Source organism: Lycium ferocissimum, chromosome 6, assembly GCF_029784015.1.
Source record: "Lycium ferocissimum isolate CSIRO_LF1 chromosome 6, AGI_CSIRO_Lferr_CH_V1, whole genome shotgun sequence".
Taxonomy (NCBI): domain Eukaryota; kingdom Viridiplantae; phylum Streptophyta; class Magnoliopsida; order Solanales; family Solanaceae; genus Lycium; species Lycium ferocissimum.
In genome coordinates this window covers 62,499,956-62,519,105 of record NC_081347.1, presented here as the reverse complement: position 1 = coordinate 62,519,105, position 19,150 = coordinate 62,499,956, and the positions used below count along the sequence as shown (strand labels likewise).

Genomic DNA, 19,150 nt, shown 5'->3' with positions numbered 1-19,150 from the left:
AACGGCAAAATTCAGCACCAATTGGTTGAGCGAAGTGAAATTCTAAACTGAAGCAGGAAAATGACAGATGAAGCTTCTCACTTATTTTAAAGTTGACTTCGCGTCAACGCGTAGCTGGCCTTGACTTTCACTGCCTCAATCAATTAGATGGCATTTATAAGCGTTGAGATGATTCTTCTTCTCCAATACTCCTTCTGACTCAAATTATCTATGTGGTCGTCTTTTGCACGTCTTTTAAGAAATACTCCGTCCTATTTAAAATAACTGTCCACTTAGATATTTTCACATACTTTAACAAATCACTAATTCCTAAAAAAAAATATAAGTATTTTGACTAAACTAACCTTGATTAATATAAGACTCTTGCTTATTTATTGTCTTGAATAAATAGGAATAAATTTGAAAAAAATAAAGTTAATTTCTTTTTGATTATGTATGTAAATATCTATTTTGAACTAAAATAAAAAAGCTAAATGAACACTTCTTTTGAACCGACAGAGTATTCATTAAGAGGTTTTTAAAACTATTTAACCTTTCATGGGTATTTGAATAACATCACCCCGTAATTCAGATGTTTATAGTTTTCAAGAATAATACTCCCTCCGTCCCATAATAAATTATTCAGGCAAGATTATTTTATCCCATAATAAGTGTCACTTAGGATACCAATGCATACATTGACTAATTTTTTTCATATTTGCCCTTGAACAAAAATGATAAGTTTCTTTATTCAAGATCAAAAGTTGAATTTTTAATGTCAAAAGATGAATTATTTGCGCATGCTCTAAACAACAAAAAGATTTTTTTTTTTTTTTTTTTTTACATTTACACTTCATCTTAATTTTTTAATATGCGTATTTTTGGCTAAAATGACACTTATTATGAGACGGAGGGAGTAACTATTCAGAGTGATATGATTTTTTTTTTGGTCTATTTCTAGAAACCACGACAAATTGCATCCTGAATCAAAGCTTTCCATTAACTGTCACTTCAGGTTGTTAGCTCTATATAAATGTCTCACTGTATATATTCATTCTTGCTGAAAGTTGCATCCTTTTTGTGTTGATAAATTTTCTATAGAAGAAGATAAGGAGCTTCCACTCAAGAATGCTAAAGTGGTTAGTGTCACTCTTCAAATTCTGTCCATCTTTTGCATGTTAAATTGATGAATATTTTAATCTCTGTTTGTCAACATGAATATGTGCTAATATTGCTATGATGAATTCTGAATTCACGTTTGATAATGATTAATGAATACCTGCTCCTTTTTCTTTTTTGGTTAGGTTACTCAACTATACTCAGTATAGACAGCTTCCTATCTGTACACGTAATTGACTTTTAAGTAAATTATCATGTAAAAAATTATCTTCTTTTTCACTGGATAGAAACTAAAAGTAAAGGAAATGCTAAATTAACAGGAATTCATCAATGGGATTGAAAAAAATGTCCTCTTGTATTTATGGGGTTCAACAATTTTTAAATATACACAGAAAATATTTATCTGCTATATACATAGGATAATTCAAGCTGAGGGTCTGTTGGAAACAACCTCATTATCTCGAAAAGGTAGGGGTAAGGTCTGTGTACATCCTACCCTGCCCAGACCCCAATTATGGGATTACACTGGGTATGTTTTGTTGTGTTGTTGTGTTGTTGTTGTTGTTATTGTATATATACTATAATTCAGTTGATTCCCTTCAGTGAACTGTGGCTCCGTCACTGGTATCTCGTTAGCAGCAGAGGTGGATCCATAATTTGAACTCTATAGGTATAACTTTTAAGGTTTTGCGCTTTGAACTCATTATCCTTTTTAAGTAATGGGTTTATATTTACTATTTGTTACAATTTTATTGAATTTTTGCTCCGCGTCGAAAAGTAGTAGGTTCAGATGAACCTGGTACCGTAACGATGGATCCGCCCTAGTTAGCAACTTAAACCTTATTATTTGTAATTTATGGGTGTCGGAGTCTCATATTAGTTAAAGATTTTGGTTGTAATATCTTCATATATTCTTGAACAATTCTCACCTAATAAGCTAACTATCACGGCTGAGGATTGTTCAACATCGTATAAAGAGAATACAACTCATACCCTCAACTAATGTGGGGCTCCGACACCTCCTGTGGTATTACAGCCAGCGCTTCTACTCCTCTACCGAGGAGCCCGTCTTGTGAGAAGCAAGGGATGTCATGAACGGTGGGAGGTCACAGAGAATTGACCTATTTATAGAGTGATCCTATGATCAATACAGGATATAAGGGGAGGTGTTAGAGTACGACTTTAGCTAGGGGTATGAGCTGTAGTCTCTTGGTCCCCAACATTCTTCACCTCATAATCTAGCTCTTAGGCTTGGATTATGTTCTATGTCTTTTTCTTAACAATTAGCTTAGATGAGCCCCTCATAGTTGCTTTTCTTTATCTTTTCCTTCTGTTGTTTTGCAGACATACTGGCCATGGAAATTGTTGGTGTGGTGGTAAGCATGATGCAGTGTTTTTGTGGAGAGACCTGTTCTCATTGATCCATTTCTGAAACATGTACATACATGAGAAAGCCTCATGCATTAGCAAATAGACTTGATGAAAAGATGAAATTGCTTAAAGCTCGGGAGGAGGATATTAAAAGGAAGTTACATGTGGAAAATGTATGGCGCGGAATGGATCCAAAGGCTGAGGTAAATATGTGGCTTACCAATGTAGGAAAGATTAGAAGTGATATTGCTAGCATGCAAGAGAAAATTGATAAAGATAATAGGTGTTTAAACGGATGTTTGCCAAATTATACGTCTCAATATAAGCAGGGGAAACACATTAATAAGAAAATTAAAGAAGTCGACATGCTCCTGGGACAGAGCATATTTCCAGATGATTCGTTGGTTGATATGATGCCTCAGAGGGGAAAGATATTGCCAACAATCTCATTGGTGGGAAAAACCGCTCAAAGAAGTTTGGAGGTTGTATGGAAGTATTTGAATGATGGACACACTGGGATAATTAGTATTTATGGAATGGGGGGAGTGGGCAAGACATCCATCGTCGTAGCAATCAATAATCAACTTTTGAGAGAGAGCACAATTTTTGATAATGTCATTTGGGTTACGGCATCCAATGATTCAAATGTCCAGAAATTGCAAAAGGATATTGCTACAGCTGTAGGTTTATCTTTTGATGCTGAATATGATGACATGACAAGAGCAGCTCAATTACATGAAGCGTTGATGCGAAGACGTAGATTTCTTTTAATTATAGATGATTTGTGGGAAGCATTTCCTTTGGAGGTTATAGGAATCCCATCCCCAGGTTACGGACATGACTGCAAGTTGATAATAACTTCTAGCTCCATGATGGTTTGTTGTGGCATGGAAACAGTGAGCGAGGTTGAAGTTAGTGTGCTTTCTGAGGAAGAAGCGTGGGACCTCTTTAAACAAAAGGTCGGTGACGAGGTGCTAGCATCCCCAAGATTACAAGTTGTTGCCAAGGATGTGTCGAAGGAGTGCGGAGGTCTCCCACTAGCTATTGTAACAGTTGGTCGGGCTTTAAGAAGAGAAAATGATCTGAGGCAATGGCAAAATTCATTAAGCCAGCTAAAAAGTGCAATGGGAAGAATACACGGGATGGAGAATCGAGTCTTTGCACGTCTAAGATTTAGCTATGAAAGACTGAGGGACAATATGACTCGATCTTGCTTTCTTTATTGCGCATTGTACCCGGAGGATCATCACATTGAGACTGAAGAACTGATAAAATACTGGATATGGGAAGGTCTGTTGGATAATCTTGGGTATGGAGAATCCAAGAAGCTGCAGGGAGAGATAATACTAGATGAACTGAAAAATGTATGCCTGATAGAAAGTGTGGGATTGAATGAGTATGTCAAGATGCATGACCTCATTAGGGATATGGCGATAGCTGTTACAAGAGTGAGTCCACTGTTTATGATCCGAGCAGGACATGAAATTTGTGTCCCACCTGTTGAGAGTGAATGGGTGGACGGCCTTGAAAGAATCGCATTAATGAGAAATGATTTGAGCTCTTTGAGTTTTGAACCGAGATGTCCTAAGCTAACTACGTTGCTATTGCAGTATAATTCATTGTCCAAGGGCATACTTCCTTCTTTCTTTAACCATCTACAGAATCTCAAAGTTCTGGACTTATCTTACACAGGCATCGCTAGGTTGCCTGATTCACTTTCTAATCGGGGAAACCTCCATGCTTTGCTTTTACGTAGTTGTTGGAACTTGCATCACGTTCCAACAATGGAAACGCTCAAGGAGCTGAAGGTTTTGGATCTCTCTTCTACATCAATTGAGAGTGCACCGCTGGGGATGGAAATGTTACTCAATTTGAAGCATCTGGATCTATCCTACACTGCCGTTTATGAATTTGATATTCAAATCTTAGGAACATACAGATTTCTGGAGAATCTCTTAACTATTGGTCTATGGCAACCTTTAATGCTCGGTTTGGATTTTGTTAATGTTGTGGAACGCTGCACCAACTTGATAAACCTTGAAGCCAATTTCAGTTCCTTGCAGGATTTCAATTTTTATGTCTTGTCAGATCATTGGAACACGCTCGAGAGTTTCAAATTTTGCATAGGCTATCCCCGGTCCTGTAAACTACCTGGAAAAAATAGTGTAGGATTATTTGGGATTCACGTTGTTGAAAGGGAAGCCCGTGCTTCTTGGTTGCCAGGGAAACTTGAGTTGGCCATTCATGAATGTTCTGGCATCACTCGCTTACCAATTTTTATTATGAATGCCTCTTCCGACCTAAAGCGTTGCAAAATAAAGTACTGTGATGAGCTGGAGTGGATTATAACTCCCGAGTGGGGCACATTTCCCAATTTAGAGTTGCTAGAGATCGAGGGTCTGAGCAGATTGCAAAATATATGCAAGGGGATTCCACCAGCAGGCACTCTTTCAATCCTTAAGGTGTTGAATATTATTGCTTGTGATAATCTCAGAACTCTGCTGCCACTTGAGTTAGTGCAGCAACTCAAAAACCGCGAAGAGCTTGAGTTGGAAAGGCGTTCGATGCTGGAGGAGATAGTTACAGAAGAAGCGGGAAATGACGAGATCATTCAAGAGAACAATATTTGTGAAGTGGTCCTCCCAAGTTTGCGAAAATTAAGATTAGTTTCTGTACCAAGACTGAGAAGCATATGCAGAGGTCCAATGATTTGTGATTCCTTAACGACTATTGAAGTCGTCGATTGTCAGGAGCTGGAAGTACTTCCCTTCTTTCTGGAAATAAGGCAGCAACTTGTTGACTCTCTCAAACAGATAAAAGGAAGCAGAAGGTGGTGGCGGACATTAGAACTGAACCACCCTGCTGCGACGTCCCTCCTTGCTCCACTAGTTAGACCTGAAAGGGAGCAGCCTCCTTTTTCTGCTGCTAATGTTGCTGCTAATGTAGATAGTCACGGTGGCAGCTCTGGAAATTCTTCTTTCGGGCCACGATAACATTCTTACTGTAAGTAACAGGCTTGCTCTTTGTTGGTTAATCAACATTGATTTGCAATCACAACTTTTGGATCATTTTTTCTCAATCAACACTAAAGAGAATAGCTATAGAACATTGATTGAGCGGGCATAATATCTGAAAATTGTGTTATGATTTATGCATAGTCGCTATTTCTGGCAGGAAAACCAAAAACCCATGAAATAAAAAGACTTATGCCTTGTTTTGATTACAGTTTTATGGTCCAGAATTATTTCCCTACTGAAGTGTGATGCCTCGAGTTTGGGCCTTTGGCAAAAGTTGTCTTCGTTTCCTTCTCACTATTATGCATTTTCTCTTTTATCTTTTAGTTATAGAGCAGTACTTCAGCTTATATCGTCGAAGTGTACTGTTGTTTAACAGTTTGCAATTGAGATGTAGTAGTTGTTCTTTGAGTCATCGTAATTGTTTTGTTTAATACACAACTACGGATTCTCATACTGGAGCCAACTATATTTTCTTTTTCTTTTTGTGGAACTGGAAGCGCTATAGTAGGGTGTGAGTCTATGTGTTGAAAATCCTGCATCCCATTTGTCTTTGCTGTATATTTATGAACATGAAGTACTTACCAAGTTCCAGTTTTGGAGTGCTAAAACTTATCTAGTCCGATTAAAGTATCAGCAAAGATGAATGCTAAATGAAACTGAAGTACAACCGGAATTATGAAATCACCATAGAAGTTTGGCATATTAATAAACAAATAAATAGAGATGCGAGGTTCCATGTGACGTCTCAAACATTAGAAAAGTCTTCCATGAAAACAGATTGCTGTGTTGATGCTTCACTTTGTATCCCAGCATTTGGTGTGAAAAATGAAGAGGGGATTAGTTGAGTTTTTTCTTGTTAACTGACACAGAAACCAAGATTTATTTCCTCTATGCATAGTTTTTAATGATAAATTGGTCCAAACTAGCAGAGTTTATATTTTCACGTATCTTTAAATAGTCATTTCAGGAGAAAAATCAATGAAACACCCTTTTTCTAAGTCTAGACCTTGTTCGGATGCCAGTGTCTCAATGTGGTTCTAGAGACTATCAGCTCCAATTTGGTTTGGCGTCCAGAGCTTTCGGTCGGGTGAGCAGCAACAGATAGAACTGTTTTCATTTGCATTGTTAAATATAAATAGTGCTTATCATTTGTTACAAGTCAAGGACATCTTAAGTAGCAAATGTTGTACTGATCTTGAAACTGGTTGCCAATTTCTGCTGCAATTCTTTTCTTTTTCTTTTTTACTAGCAAGCAGATTCGTCAAGTTTAAGCCTGCAGTGGATGAATCCACGACACCTAGTAAAGGATGAGCATCATCGTGCTGATCATGAGCAAAATATTTAAGCGTCGTGATCCAGAAATATGTTCACGATGATGGTTCCAGGATTGAATTTTGCAGCACGTTCAATGGATCAAGAGAATGCGTAGACCTTGCAACATTATATTGATTGTATTACAGTGTTCTTCTTGTCCTTGCATATTCGCAAGACACAGATTCTAACACTAGTTCAAGGTGCTGTTGAGCTTCATACATCTTTGATACATAGGTCTGTACACGCATCTATATGTAATCAACTTACTTTTATGTCCTAAAATATCGAGAAAAAGTTCAAAATCATCCTTTAAATTTGGTCATCAACTCAAAATACCCCTTAAACTTGGATAAGGATGGATTAGAAACCATTGTTATCCAGAAAGTGTACAGAGGGGAATGGGTAAATCTGCCAGTTCAACAAATGGTTCTATGGAACTTTATAGCTTTTAAAGAATCTGACTTAACTGCTGAAATTTTTTGCAGCGTCTATCAAGGGCACATAGAAACGGGAATCCAAAATTGCTGATGGCAGCATCTGCAGTACTCCTATCAATCCAGCCTCTGATGGTTTCTGCTGTACACACTGGCATCTTGCTGCTGCTGTTGGGGTCAGCACTTGCAATAAGCTTCTTGTGTAGGTTCGTAACCCGATCTAATTCCAGTCAAATTTGTCGAAACCACTTACCATTGCTTCAAACAAGAATCTCGGGTCAGTCTTGTAATTCAATGGTCTGTCCTTACTCCTTATTACTTTTCATTGATAATGTTTATTGGTTTAGAAAAGTAGTGATAGTTAGCTGTTATAGTTATGTTCTATAGAACTATGGCAATTAGCGTTGTTTTGTATTATGATTCAGCCTGTGTGAAACATTGTTTGCTGGATATGATATTTCTTCAGTCTTGCCCTGAACTTTTCTTCTTCTCTGTTGCTGAAAATCTAGTATTCTTGCGGACGACATCTTAACATATGGAATGAGTTTTCATCTGAATAATGTTGAACGCCACAGTTCATCTTAGATATGTATTTGGGAGTGTCTTGAATTTGTTTTTTTTTGTTGGGTCTTCGCATCCTGTGCATTCGTAGCATTTCGCAAAATTGGCATTACAGAGATCATTTTCTCGATGCGTTCACTATTTGCTGTAAAGATGCTTGTGTGGGCAGTCTCTATGGACAATATCTGTTGACAAATTTGCTTCATCACCTGAGAATGGCCATACACCAATAACTCTAGGTCAACAAAATAACCAACTTACACAATTTTCACAACCTATAGCTATGATATCAGGGGACAATGTCATTAAAACCTAGCAATACACACATCATATTTCAATGAAATTGTTGATTATTTTTGTCCATATTAAACGTCGGAATATAGCAGCATCCTCGCACCTACCCTTCTTTACTACCTTTCGAAAGGAAAAAACTGATAAAATACTAAAATTTTTTGTGGGGGGTTGATTTGAGTTTAAGATTTATGCACTAACGATATAAAAATATCTTCAATCATTTGGTCTATTCTCCGATTCACTCGAACAATTCATCGAGTGCAACTGATGTTTCTCTGTGTCCTTTTTTAGTGCACTTCCACTTCTGCAGCTAAAGTGACTGCCCAAAGAATCAATCATTAGTGTTAACATATTACTATTGTGTTGATCATATAAACTTAGAGGTCTAAACTCGTTGAAATATTTATTCAATTATTGAATATAAAGGAAGAAGCTAGTGAATAAAAAATACGGAGGAGAGGCGTAAAGTGGTGGAACAGATAGTTTCAAGCTTGCAAAGAGAAACCAAAACGATGCAGGCTGCAGCTAAACACATTCATAATATATCTTGATTTCCTTCTGTTTTAATATTCGGGCATTTAAACCGTAATTACTAAAAAAACAATTACAATATGAAAATACAACACTCAAATACATACATTACATGACTCCAAGTAGTTGCGGTGACTTTATTAAAAAGACTAGCTAGGTAAACAAAAATCAATATATTAACTTTCAGCTCAGAAATCACACCACCTAAAGAGATGCTAACTTCTACATTCCCAAAAATTTGTTCTTAATTTTGTTAAGCTTCTTGACAACATCTTTTATGGTTATGCTTGATTCTGGTGTTTACTTTGTGCAGTTTAAAGGCAATTCTATCATGGAGGCTATGCAGATTTCACTTTTAGAAGTGAGTTTTTCTTCCTCATAAAAAACATTGGCATCCACAAAGTCCATCATAGTCCCTGGAAATGATCGCATTATCCATTTCCTTAAGATTTTCATTGCATATCTCTTCATCTGTTGGCCTTCTTTTGGCCAAAACCTCCATCAACATTATTCCATAACTATAAACATCACCAGTAGTGGACACTATTCCCTCCGAGCCATATTTTTAAAGAATTAAAACGGACACAAATTACTCATCTGAAATATAGCATAGTTATGTAGTAACAAACACTTGCTTTTTATTTAGTTCTAGAATTTGGAAGGGTTTAATTATAATAAGAGAGAATCAAAGAGAAAGGTCTTCTGGTAAGATAAAAAAGGAAGAGACTGGTGTACCTGGTGCAATGTAACCAAGACTGCCCAATGTCGCGGTGTGTGATATGGACTTGCTTACAGCTAAAATTTTAGAGATGCCAAAATCACCGATATGTGCCCCCATTTCTTCATCCAAAAAAACATTGGCAGGCTTTAGGTCACAATGAACTATCGGAGTGTCCTGACCATGATGCAGATATTCAATTGCCACAGCCACATCAAACATTATGGTGACTCATTGAAGGAGTCTCAAGTGAGAGTCTTCTTTGTACAACCAATTCTCAAGACTTCCATTGGGCATATATTTTAGAATAAAGGCTCTTATGTAGTCACTAGAACAAGTAGTAACTACCGGGACAAGATTTTTGTACCGCACATTTCTCATCACTTCACATTCAGTATCGAACCTCTTGCATACTTCCTCATTTTGCAAATCTAGAACCTTTATAGCTACCACAGTTCCACCAAATAATGTGCCTTTGTACACAAAGCCAGAACCTCCCACACCAATTAAATTTGATCTATCAAAATTATTTGTCGCCTGTTGAATCTCGTGATAAGAAACTAATTCATGAGGTCTGATCTTCTATACTGTGTACATCTTTGGATTTTCCTTTTTCTCTTTCGTTTCATTATCCAAATTGAAACCAACAAGAATATGAGAAAGGATGAAGTAACCCTTTGGATCAATAATTTTTAGCACAAGCTTCTTAGACTTTGATTGTTGTCCCGGATTAGTGATAGCACAAAGAGGAACCTCCAATATGTGCATTCCACATAGGCCTTTGTTCCCAAGAAATGATTGTAGAGTGGAATTTGCGAACACACCATCATTAGGTATTTCACCTTATAAAACATTAAACGAGACATTGATACTTTTAAGGTATGAGAGCTTTTCCAAAGACTGAGGGATAATACCTGACAAGGCATTTACAGACAAATCCAAGATTTCCAAGCTTATCAAGTTGGCAAAGGATAAAGGAATTGGGCCTGAAAATGACTTGTTCGATAAGTTAAGATACTTCATGTTTTGGAGGTTCCCCCATTTTCTTGGTATCTCGCCCGAAAAGTGGTTACTAGAAAGATCTAGTTCTATAATGGCCTTCAGTCCCCCAATATCCGGTGGAACTTCTGCCTCTATAGAATTTCGTGACATGTTTAGATAGAGAAGACCATTCATTTTTCCAAAGGCTCAAAAGAAGCTTTAACGAAGATTTGTTAGAACCCAACCGAAGAGTTTGTAACATGCTAAGATTTCTTATACATTCTGGAATCACCCCAAATAACTCAGATAAATGACATACTACCTCTGTAATATGCCCCTGTAATTTATTGTTATCTAGAAATAAACCTTGGAGTTGTTCAAGCTTACAATCTCAGAAGGAATGGTTCCCATCAAGTTGTTTCCCTCAAAACTAAGCATCATTATACCGCTTATGTTTCCTATACTTGTGGGAATGAGGCTACTGATGTGTACATCTCCTATATGAAATGCTTCAATAGTAGATGAAAGATTTCCAATTGTACTGGGGAGAACGCCATTCAACAGATTGGAACTCATTTCTGTAACTTGCAACATCCTACCATCCACTAAAGAATTGAAGAATCGTAACTCATGTTTACTTGGTTCATTGAAAAGTTGATTACCACCTAAGTAAAGTCGTTGCAGGTCACGAAGATTTCCTAAATTACTGGGAATAGTTCCTGCGAGAAAGTTCCCGTCTAGCGCCAGTACCTCAAGCTTGGAAGCATTTCTGATGTATAAAGGAATTTCCCCTTCAAGCTTATTGTCTCCAAAGAGAAGTTATTTAAGGTTTGGAAGATGAAGACCTGTAGAGCTGGAATTCTACCCGAGGTTGTTGAAATTGAGAGCAATCATTTCCAAAGAAGATATGTTAAAGATGATAGCCTTCGGAATTTGGCCAATAAGATTATAACTATTGCCAAAGTTTAATTTCCTCAAATTTGATAGCTTCCCTAATTCTGGAGGAACTTGCCCCACTGTGCGATTGTTTGGATAATCAAGATACTGCGGAGTGGAAATATTGCCCAATGAAGCAGGAATAGTCCCACTTATTGCATTATTTTCAGTATACAATGCCTCGAGCTTGGAAAAACAATCAATATTTCTTGGTATTGGTCCAGTTATGTTATTGGCAACTAGGGACAAAACATTGAGCTTTGTGATTCGGCAACCAGAAATTTGATTGAGAGATATTCTTAATAACTTCAGATTTGACAAAAAATTCTTTTATCAAGCAAGAGAGGACCAGAAAGGCTATTGAATCCCAAATTTACTGCAAGTGATGACGATAAATTAAACAATGCTATAGGAATCGGACCTGTTAATTGATTATCGTACAAGAACAATTCTGTAAGTTGGGTTAGATTACCAAACTCCTTTGGAATGTTGGCATTGATTCTATTCCCAGACAAACTGAAGTTCAGCAAATTTGTGGCATTTCCAACAGAAGGAGTGATTATACCTGCGAGGCTATTGTTCCTGAGATTTAAGACTCTGAGTTCGGGTACATACCATGGCCCTTTCCACATTTCACCACCGAGTTTATTGAGACACAATGAAATTACTTGAACTCTCTGGTGTAGAAATAGACTTGATGGAATACTTCCTTGGAGTTGATTGTTCTGAATATCAGTCACTCGCAAGCGGGGGCAAGTTGCCAAGGCCATAAGGAATGCTGCCATGAAAGAATTTGTTCCTATGATTGAGCTCTCTGAGAAAGGACAAATTAGCTAAAGAAGGCGAAATTGTGCCTTGAAGTTCCAAATTAGGAAGAGCCAAGGCCACAACCCTTTTCCTTTTTACACTTAGTGACTCCAAACCAAGAGCAAGAAGAAGTGTTCTTGGTCCAGTTCTTGGCCAGAAAAGGACTGGGATTTGTAATAAGTTTTTGGAAAGCTAGTAAAGCTTCTTGGTCTGTTTCATTTGAGGAAGCAACTGATATAGAAAATTGAACTAGAAAGAGAAGAATCAATAAGAAAATGTGCTTCTCCATGCAGTTACTATGCATTGGGAAATAGAATATTCAAGGGGATATGGACACTGGATTAATTTGTGTGTGTGGTATTGCCAAATATCAAAGTTACTCCACTTTATAGCACCAAGATTTTAAAACAGATTGAAAGGCGGAAAATAAGCAGCAAATAGATTAATGTGAAAACAGATTGAAAGGAGGAAAATGAGTAGCACAAAGAGACAAAGGATCTTTCCATTTTTCTTTGATAGTTGACACTACATGGGTTGTGTTTCATAAAACGGAATAAAAGTCTGCTTACTCATAATAGAAAGAAGAAATCTTGCTAAGCGCCAAGTCAATAGGAGACAATATTTTAAGTAAACCATCAACAAATTAAAAATGCCCCAAAACTTGTTTGGACTGAGACGTAGTTATTGTTGATTGACAAAAACACCAATGCATCTATATCACGTCTGCCCCACACTATTTTACCAACCAAATATGGAAAAGTTTGAGAAACATTTTCCAGAAAACATTTTCCACTATACCGAAAACACCTTTAATTCTTGCTTAACTCAACAAATGCCCTTTTGCAATGAGAAAACTACTTCTTCTTTCGTCTTTTATTGTTTTCTTTTTCTTCTCTATTTGACCAGACTGCCATGTTTTGCACGAAACACTTTGATTTTTTATACTTCCTCCGTTCCAAAATAAGTGTCGCTTTAGCAAAAATAAAATTGTCCCAAAATAAGTGTAACTTTAGGAATTCAATACAAAAAATAGTAATTGTTTCCAACTATACCCTTATATTAAAGAACTACGTCTTCTTATTAGTGCTCAATTCTCAAGAAACATCTATAGGGGTAACTTAGTAACTATACCTTGTATTTTTTTTAATGGACGTGAAATGAGCTAAAGTGACACTTATTTTGGGACGGAAGGAGTAAGCTTTATTTTGTTCTCTTGATTTCAGGGAGAAATATGAAGATAATCATTGCAATATTGAGAAAGGAAAACAAAGAATAGGTAACTCGGGAGGATATAATCATTGCATTTTCGAGAAACAAAAACAAAGAATAGGTAACTGAAATAGGGAGATATTTATCCAAAAAATAGATAAAGGCATAACAGAGTAACAATGTTGATTTGCTCTCTGGCGATCAATGTTGTATTCCTCTGAAAAATGATCATATTTCTGTAGCATAGTATAAAAACATCAAAGAAGAAAATAATTGTACAATCTCAAGCTGTGTCGATATATACAAAAGCCTATGTTATGATCCCTTCCTATGAAAACTCCACCTCATTAGAGGTTATCGATTCTTCGAAAAAAATATGCTTTTCTTCTCCTAGTTGAATTCTTATTACTATATGAGTTGTCAAACTATTTAAAATATGGAGAATAGAAGTTTTACGTGACTGTTGTTTCTCCATCATCAAGAAAGAAAATTGCATTGATTCATCCTCTTTTTATAGCCAGACAATCTTTGAGCTGAGAATTTTCACGTCTAGCTAAGTCTGTAGCAGCATTTGCTTCATTGATAGCCTGCTTTAAGATGTCTCTCAATTTGATGTTTTCTTCCTTTGTTGCTTTACTCGTTTGCTCGGCTACTTTAAGAGACTCGTTCAGCTTAGTAACCTCGTGTAGAGCAAGATCTCGTTCTTCTTGAAGTTCTTTTATACACGCGATGAAGCTCAATTCTTTCTCATTCCAAGCCAATAGTGACTCCTCTGCCTCTAATTTCAATCTCTCTGTTGTGTTCCTATATAATTTTGTTTCTTTTTTCGCTTCATCCAAGAACATTTTATTTCTGGCCATAATGCTTTTGATCATTTCTTTCATGGTTGCAAGAACACACTATTTTCTTCTCCGCCTCATTTGCCAACTTCATTTTATCATTCAAAGCCTTCACCTTTGATGATGCAATCTTCTCATTCTCTTTTGCCAATTCGAGTTCAGATTTTAGGTTTTTTATTTCCTTCTCTATCGAATTGGAAATCTCCCCACTGCAAGAATGATTAAGAAACCTGCCATTTTGCTTGGAGCAAGTGTTTAAAGGTTCAATCTTTTCATGAAGAGAAGCTATCTCAAGCTTGGATTCTTCGAGTTCAATCTTGATTTGTTCAAACTGCTTAGTCTTTGACAACCAAGCATCAAATATTTTGGACTCTGATTGATAGACTATGTAATAGTATAAATATTGTAAATATTCCCTTCCTTATGTATTGTAATCGGGTCCCGTAATTTAGGCTAGTATCATTCTAATTAGGGATACCTACTTTGTATATAATAACTTTGATACATCAATACAAGGCACGGATTGATTTCTACATGGTATCGGACTAGGTTTCCTTCCCAAACCCAGCCGTCCACCCTCTCTCTTTCTCTTTCAACCCTAACCCTAGCCGTCCCCTTCCTCCTTCCTCTTCTCCCTCCCATGGACCGACAACAAAAATTTCCATTCGTTTAACCGTCACGAATGTGAAATCCTTAATCCCAATCACTCTAGACATGGACCGGCCATTATCACGAATGGGCAACCCTATTCAAAGTCCTAGCCCGCGTTCACTCCGTACTCGAGCACATCATACCACCCACCGACACCGTCGAACTCACCGCGTATGGACGCAACAAAGGCGGCTAACCTTCGCTGCGGAAACGCCTAGATGCGGTGGTCCTTCAATGGATATACGCCACCGTCTCCCATGATATTCTTACCCTCTATTCTCGTGGCGGATGATGTTGCCGAAGGCTTGGAATCGAGTTGCTCAACTTTTCCAAGATAACAAACACTACGGGCGGCGTACCTTGAAGCTCGAATTCACCACCACAAAAATGGCCGACTTCGGCTCGGTTATGGCCTATTACAATAGGCTCAAGTCTCTCGCGGATCAGCTTGCCAACGTCGGGTCGCCGGTGTCCGATCAACGTCTCGGGTCTTGCAACTTCTCGCCGCGCACGGAGACGTATGCACACTTTGTCACCACCATTCACCGAGAAAGATGTCTTGCCTTCTTTCTCCGAAGTGTGCTCCGGACTCAAGCTTCGAAGATGCGCCGCCAAGGAACGTGCCCGCGATTCCAACCGCGCTCTACTTGTTGATAATGACACTCCTCTCCACCACACGGCGGTCACAATAATTCCGCTAACCGACGTGATAATAATCGTGGCGGGGAATTCTAACCGGAACAAGGGCAAAAATAACAACAACAACGCCAACCGCGGAAGCAAGGCCGCGGCGAGCGGACTGCCCGGTGGTGGCCGATTAGCCGACGGGACAGCCACGATAGAACACCTGCACGCCGCCCCCCATCCATCTCGCCCGTACCCGACGAGACGGTCGCGCAATACCCGCCACGTCGGCCCGGCGGCGGCATTCTTCGCGCGGGTCCTCGGCCTCGGCGGAGCCTATTCCATGCACGTTCCTCCCAACTCGTGGTACACTCAGAACCGAATGGAGGCAGCCGTGCATACTCTATCCTGCATCAGCCGATGACAATTGGTACATGGACACGGGGCGACCTCACATAACCGCCAACTCGGGTACTCTCGCGTCTTATTTTAATTTGAGCAATAATTGAATCATTGTTGGTAATGGTAGCACTATTCCAATTCGAGGCTATGGTCATACATATTCCCACCTAATGCTCAATTACGTCTCGCAATGTCTTGCTCCAAAACTCATCAAAAACCTTGTTTCCGTACGTATATTCACTAAGGATAATAATGTTTACCTGAGTTTGATCTCTTGGGTTTTACGAAGGATTTACCGACGGGGAGCCGCCTAATGAGATGTGAGAGCACCGGGGAATTGTATCCTCTCAATGCCACGAGAATGGTCCACTCCACCATCCACCTTCCTTGCCGCATCACCAGCTTGTGGCATTCCCGCCTCGACCGTCCGGGAAAAGCTATCCTTAGTTCTCTTCGTAGTAATGCCTTAATTGAATGTAATAGGGCCCATATTTCTTTTTGCACCTCTTGTCCTTTGGGGAAACATGTTAAATTGCCATTTTCGATTCGTTGTCGTTTACTACTATGCCGTTTGACATTATTCATAGCGATTTATGGACATCTCTCGTTTTAAGTTCTAATGGGCACATTTATTATGTTTTCTTTCTTGATGATTATAGTAATTTTCTTTGGACTTTTCCTATCTCTAACAAGTCCCAAGTGTATTCTATCTTTCTATCTTTTAAGGCATTAATACGGACTCAATTCGAAAGAGACATTAAAAACATTCAATGTGACAATGGGCGGGAATTCGCAAATGGGCAATTTCAATCTTTTTGCGCCTCCAATGGTATAAATTTTCGGTTTTCTTGCCCCCATACATCCCTCAAAATGGCAAAGCGGAACGAAAAAATTAAATCCATTAACAACATAGTGCGCACTCTTCTTGTCCACTCCTCCGTCCCCCCTCTTTTGGCATCATGCTCTCCAAAATGGCCACCTACCTCCTCAATATACTTCCCACTAAAGTCCTTAGGCATAAATCACCAACCCAAGTTCTCTATCAACGAACCCCCTCCTATTCTCATCTCTCCGGTTTTTGGGTGTCTATGCTATCCACTTTTCCCATCTACGACTATTCATAAGTTACAAGCAAGATCCACCCCGTGTGTTTTTTTGGGCTATCCGTTGAATCATAGAGGATATAAGTGTTATGATTTGTCCACCAACAAAATCATCATCTCACGGCATGTCCCTTTTGACGAAACTCAATTTCCCTTCTCCAAATCGCACCCCCTCCCCAACGTCCTATGAATTCTTGGACCATGGCATTTCCCCATATACCTTGCATTTTCTATCTCCACCGTTCCTCCCGTCGTTCCGCTCGGTCCACCCCTCCACCGCTCCCTGCGCAGTGGAAATGCCCCCCCTCCCCCACCGCCCCACCCGTGATCGCCGTGCCCTGGCACGTCCGCTCCCCTGTCCCCTCCTTTGCCCCACCCGTGCCCCGCCAGCCAGTCCACCACCCACCCGCGGTCACCGTTTACCCTCCCGCATGGTTACTAGAGGCCAACGCGGGATTTTCAAACCCAAACAACCTTTCAACTTAAATACTTCCGCCCTCTCTCTCATCTCATCTCGCCTCTCCCGCGAAATCTGTCAATGCTCTAAATGACCACAATTTCTCGCCATGGTTGATGAATATAATGCTCTAATTAATAATAAGACGTGGGAGTTGGTTCCACGTCCCCCGATGTGAATCTTATTCGTTTATGTGGATTTTTCGTCATAAAAAGAATTCGATGGTTATAGGCACAAAGCCCGTCTTGTACCGTGATGGCGGTGTCTCAACAAAGTTGGAGTTGATTGCGACGAGACCTTCGGTCCGGTCGTCAAGCCGGCTACTATTCGCACCTTTGCCTTGAGCATTGCACTTACACACTCTTGGCCCATTCATCGGTTGGATGTCAAGAATGCTTTCTACACGGTAATCTTAATGAGATTTATACGCATCAGCCTATTGGGTTTAAGGACCCACAAGATCCCCATCATGTCTGTCTCTTGAAGAAATCGTTGTACCGCCTTAGAAGCTCCCGTGCATGGTTCCAACGCTGCGTGACTATGTCTCCACCATTGGTTTTTCACAAGCGCATCCGATCACTCTCTCTTTATTTATTGTCGAGGTTCGACATTGCTTACATTCTCTTATATGTTGATGATATTATTCTCACACTTCTCGATGCTCTAAATCCATCATGTCTCTGTTAGTCTTGAATTTGCTATGAAGGATTTCCCCTCTCGTTATGTCTCTCGGGTATCATGTTTTCTTCGGACTTCTTGTTCTCTCGGAAAAAATTGTCGACAACATTATAGCGTGGCGGGCTTTAAGAGACCTTCCGATCGACAGGTCGACACCAAGTAAACTTGGTGCCACGGCAAGCCCTCGCTTGCGATGATCCCAATATCGTAAGTTGGCCGGCGCGTTTTACATTCACACGACCGGACATCTCCTATGCGGTTCAACAAGTATGCCTTCCGTAAATGATCCTAAGGTTGCCCGTATGCGTGCTTTAAGCAACGTAGTCATACGTTCGAAGGTGCTTTTATTGACTTTGGTCTCCCATCTTTTTGCCTCTCTTCATCTTAAGAACATTGGGGTGGTTGTCCGGACACTCGCCGCTCACTTGATCATTTCTTGTCTTCTCGCGATAACCTCCTTGGTCATGCCTACTATGTCTAAATCGAGTGCGGGGCCGAATACCGTGGCGTTGCTAATGTAGTATCGAGTCTGTTGGCTTCGCAACCTCTCTTAGAGCTCCGTTGTCCGATTCGGTCGGCTACGTTGATACATTGTGATAATGTTAGTGCCATATACCTATCGGGTAATCCGGTTCGGCACCAACGCACTAAACATATTGAGATGGACATACATTTCGTACGAGAAAGTTGCCCGTGGAGAAGTTCGTGTCCTTCACGTCCGTCCATTACCCGGATCGCGGATATCTTCACTAAAGGTCTTCCGCGCGTGCTCTTTGATGATTTCGGGGACGATCTAAAGCGTACGACAACCTCCCGGCCATTTGCGGGGTGTGATAGACTATGTAATAGTATAAAATTGTAAATATTCCTTTCTTATGTATTGTAATCAGGTCCTGTAATTTAGGCTAGTATCATTCTAATTAGGGATACCTACTTTGTATATAATAACTTTGATACATCAATACAAGGCACGGATTGATTTCCTACACTGATAACTTCCTGTTCTCTAATTCATCTTCTAATTCTTGAACTCTTCTTCTAAAATCAGATAACCAATCCGTCACGCGAATCTTGAATGATTTTACGTGACTAAATTCCTCTTTCACTTTACCTAAACTAGCATCC

At 39.3% G+C, this 19,150-nt stretch overlaps 2 protein-coding genes across 2 annotated transcripts; one reads left to right on the top strand and one right to left on the bottom strand.

Moving 5' to 3' along the window:
• Positions 1-2,543: 2,543 nt before the first annotated feature.
• On the top strand, positions 2,544-8,111 carry LOC132061507 (disease resistance protein At4g27190-like). The gene is made up of 4 exons (XM_059454308.1): positions 2,544-5,411; positions 7,286-7,436; positions 7,660-7,742; positions 7,965-8,111. The coding sequence occupies exons 1-4, from the start codon at positions 2,544-2,546 to the stop codon at positions 8,109-8,111; spliced, it is 3,249 nt and encodes a 1,082-aa protein (XP_059310291.1).
• Positions 8,112-10,673: 2,562 nt separating this feature from the next.
• On the bottom strand, positions 10,674-12,040 carry LOC132061505 (LRR receptor-like serine/threonine-protein kinase ER2). The gene is made up of 3 exons (XM_059454307.1): positions 11,633-12,040; positions 11,185-11,561; positions 10,674-11,088 (listed from the first exon to the last, which is right to left on the bottom strand). The coding sequence occupies exons 1-3, from the start codon at positions 12,038-12,040 to the stop codon at positions 10,674-10,676; spliced, it is 1,200 nt and encodes a 399-aa protein (XP_059310290.1).
• Positions 12,041-19,150: the final 7,110 nt, after the last annotated feature.

Excerpts from the sequence above, each read along its gene's own strand:
- LOC132061505 (XM_059454307.1), bottom strand. The coding sequence starts at position 12,040 with ATGGCAGCATTCCTTATGGCCTTGGCAACTTGCCCCCGCTTGCGAGTG. Across the intron at positions 11,562-11,632 it reads ATTTATCGTCATCACTTGCA|TTATTAAGAATATCTCTCAA; the intron begins GTAAATTTGGGA and ends TCAAATCTGAAG. Across the intron at positions 11,089-11,184 it reads CTCAATTTCAACAACCTCGG|AAATGCTTCCAAGCTTGAGG; the intron begins GTAGAATTCCAG and ends TTTATACATCAG.
- LOC132061507 (XM_059454308.1), top strand. The coding sequence starts at position 2,544 with ATGAGAAAGCCTCATGCATTAGCAAATAGACTTGATGAAAAGATGAAA. Across the intron at positions 5,412-7,285 it reads CTGCTAATGTTGCTGCTAAT|CGTCTATCAAGGGCACATAG; the intron begins GTAGATAGTCAC and ends AATTTTTTGCAG. Across the intron at positions 7,743-7,964 it reads TCTCTGTTGCTGAAAATCTA|TCTCTATGGACAATATCTGT; the intron begins GTATTCTTGCGG and ends TTGTGTGGGCAG.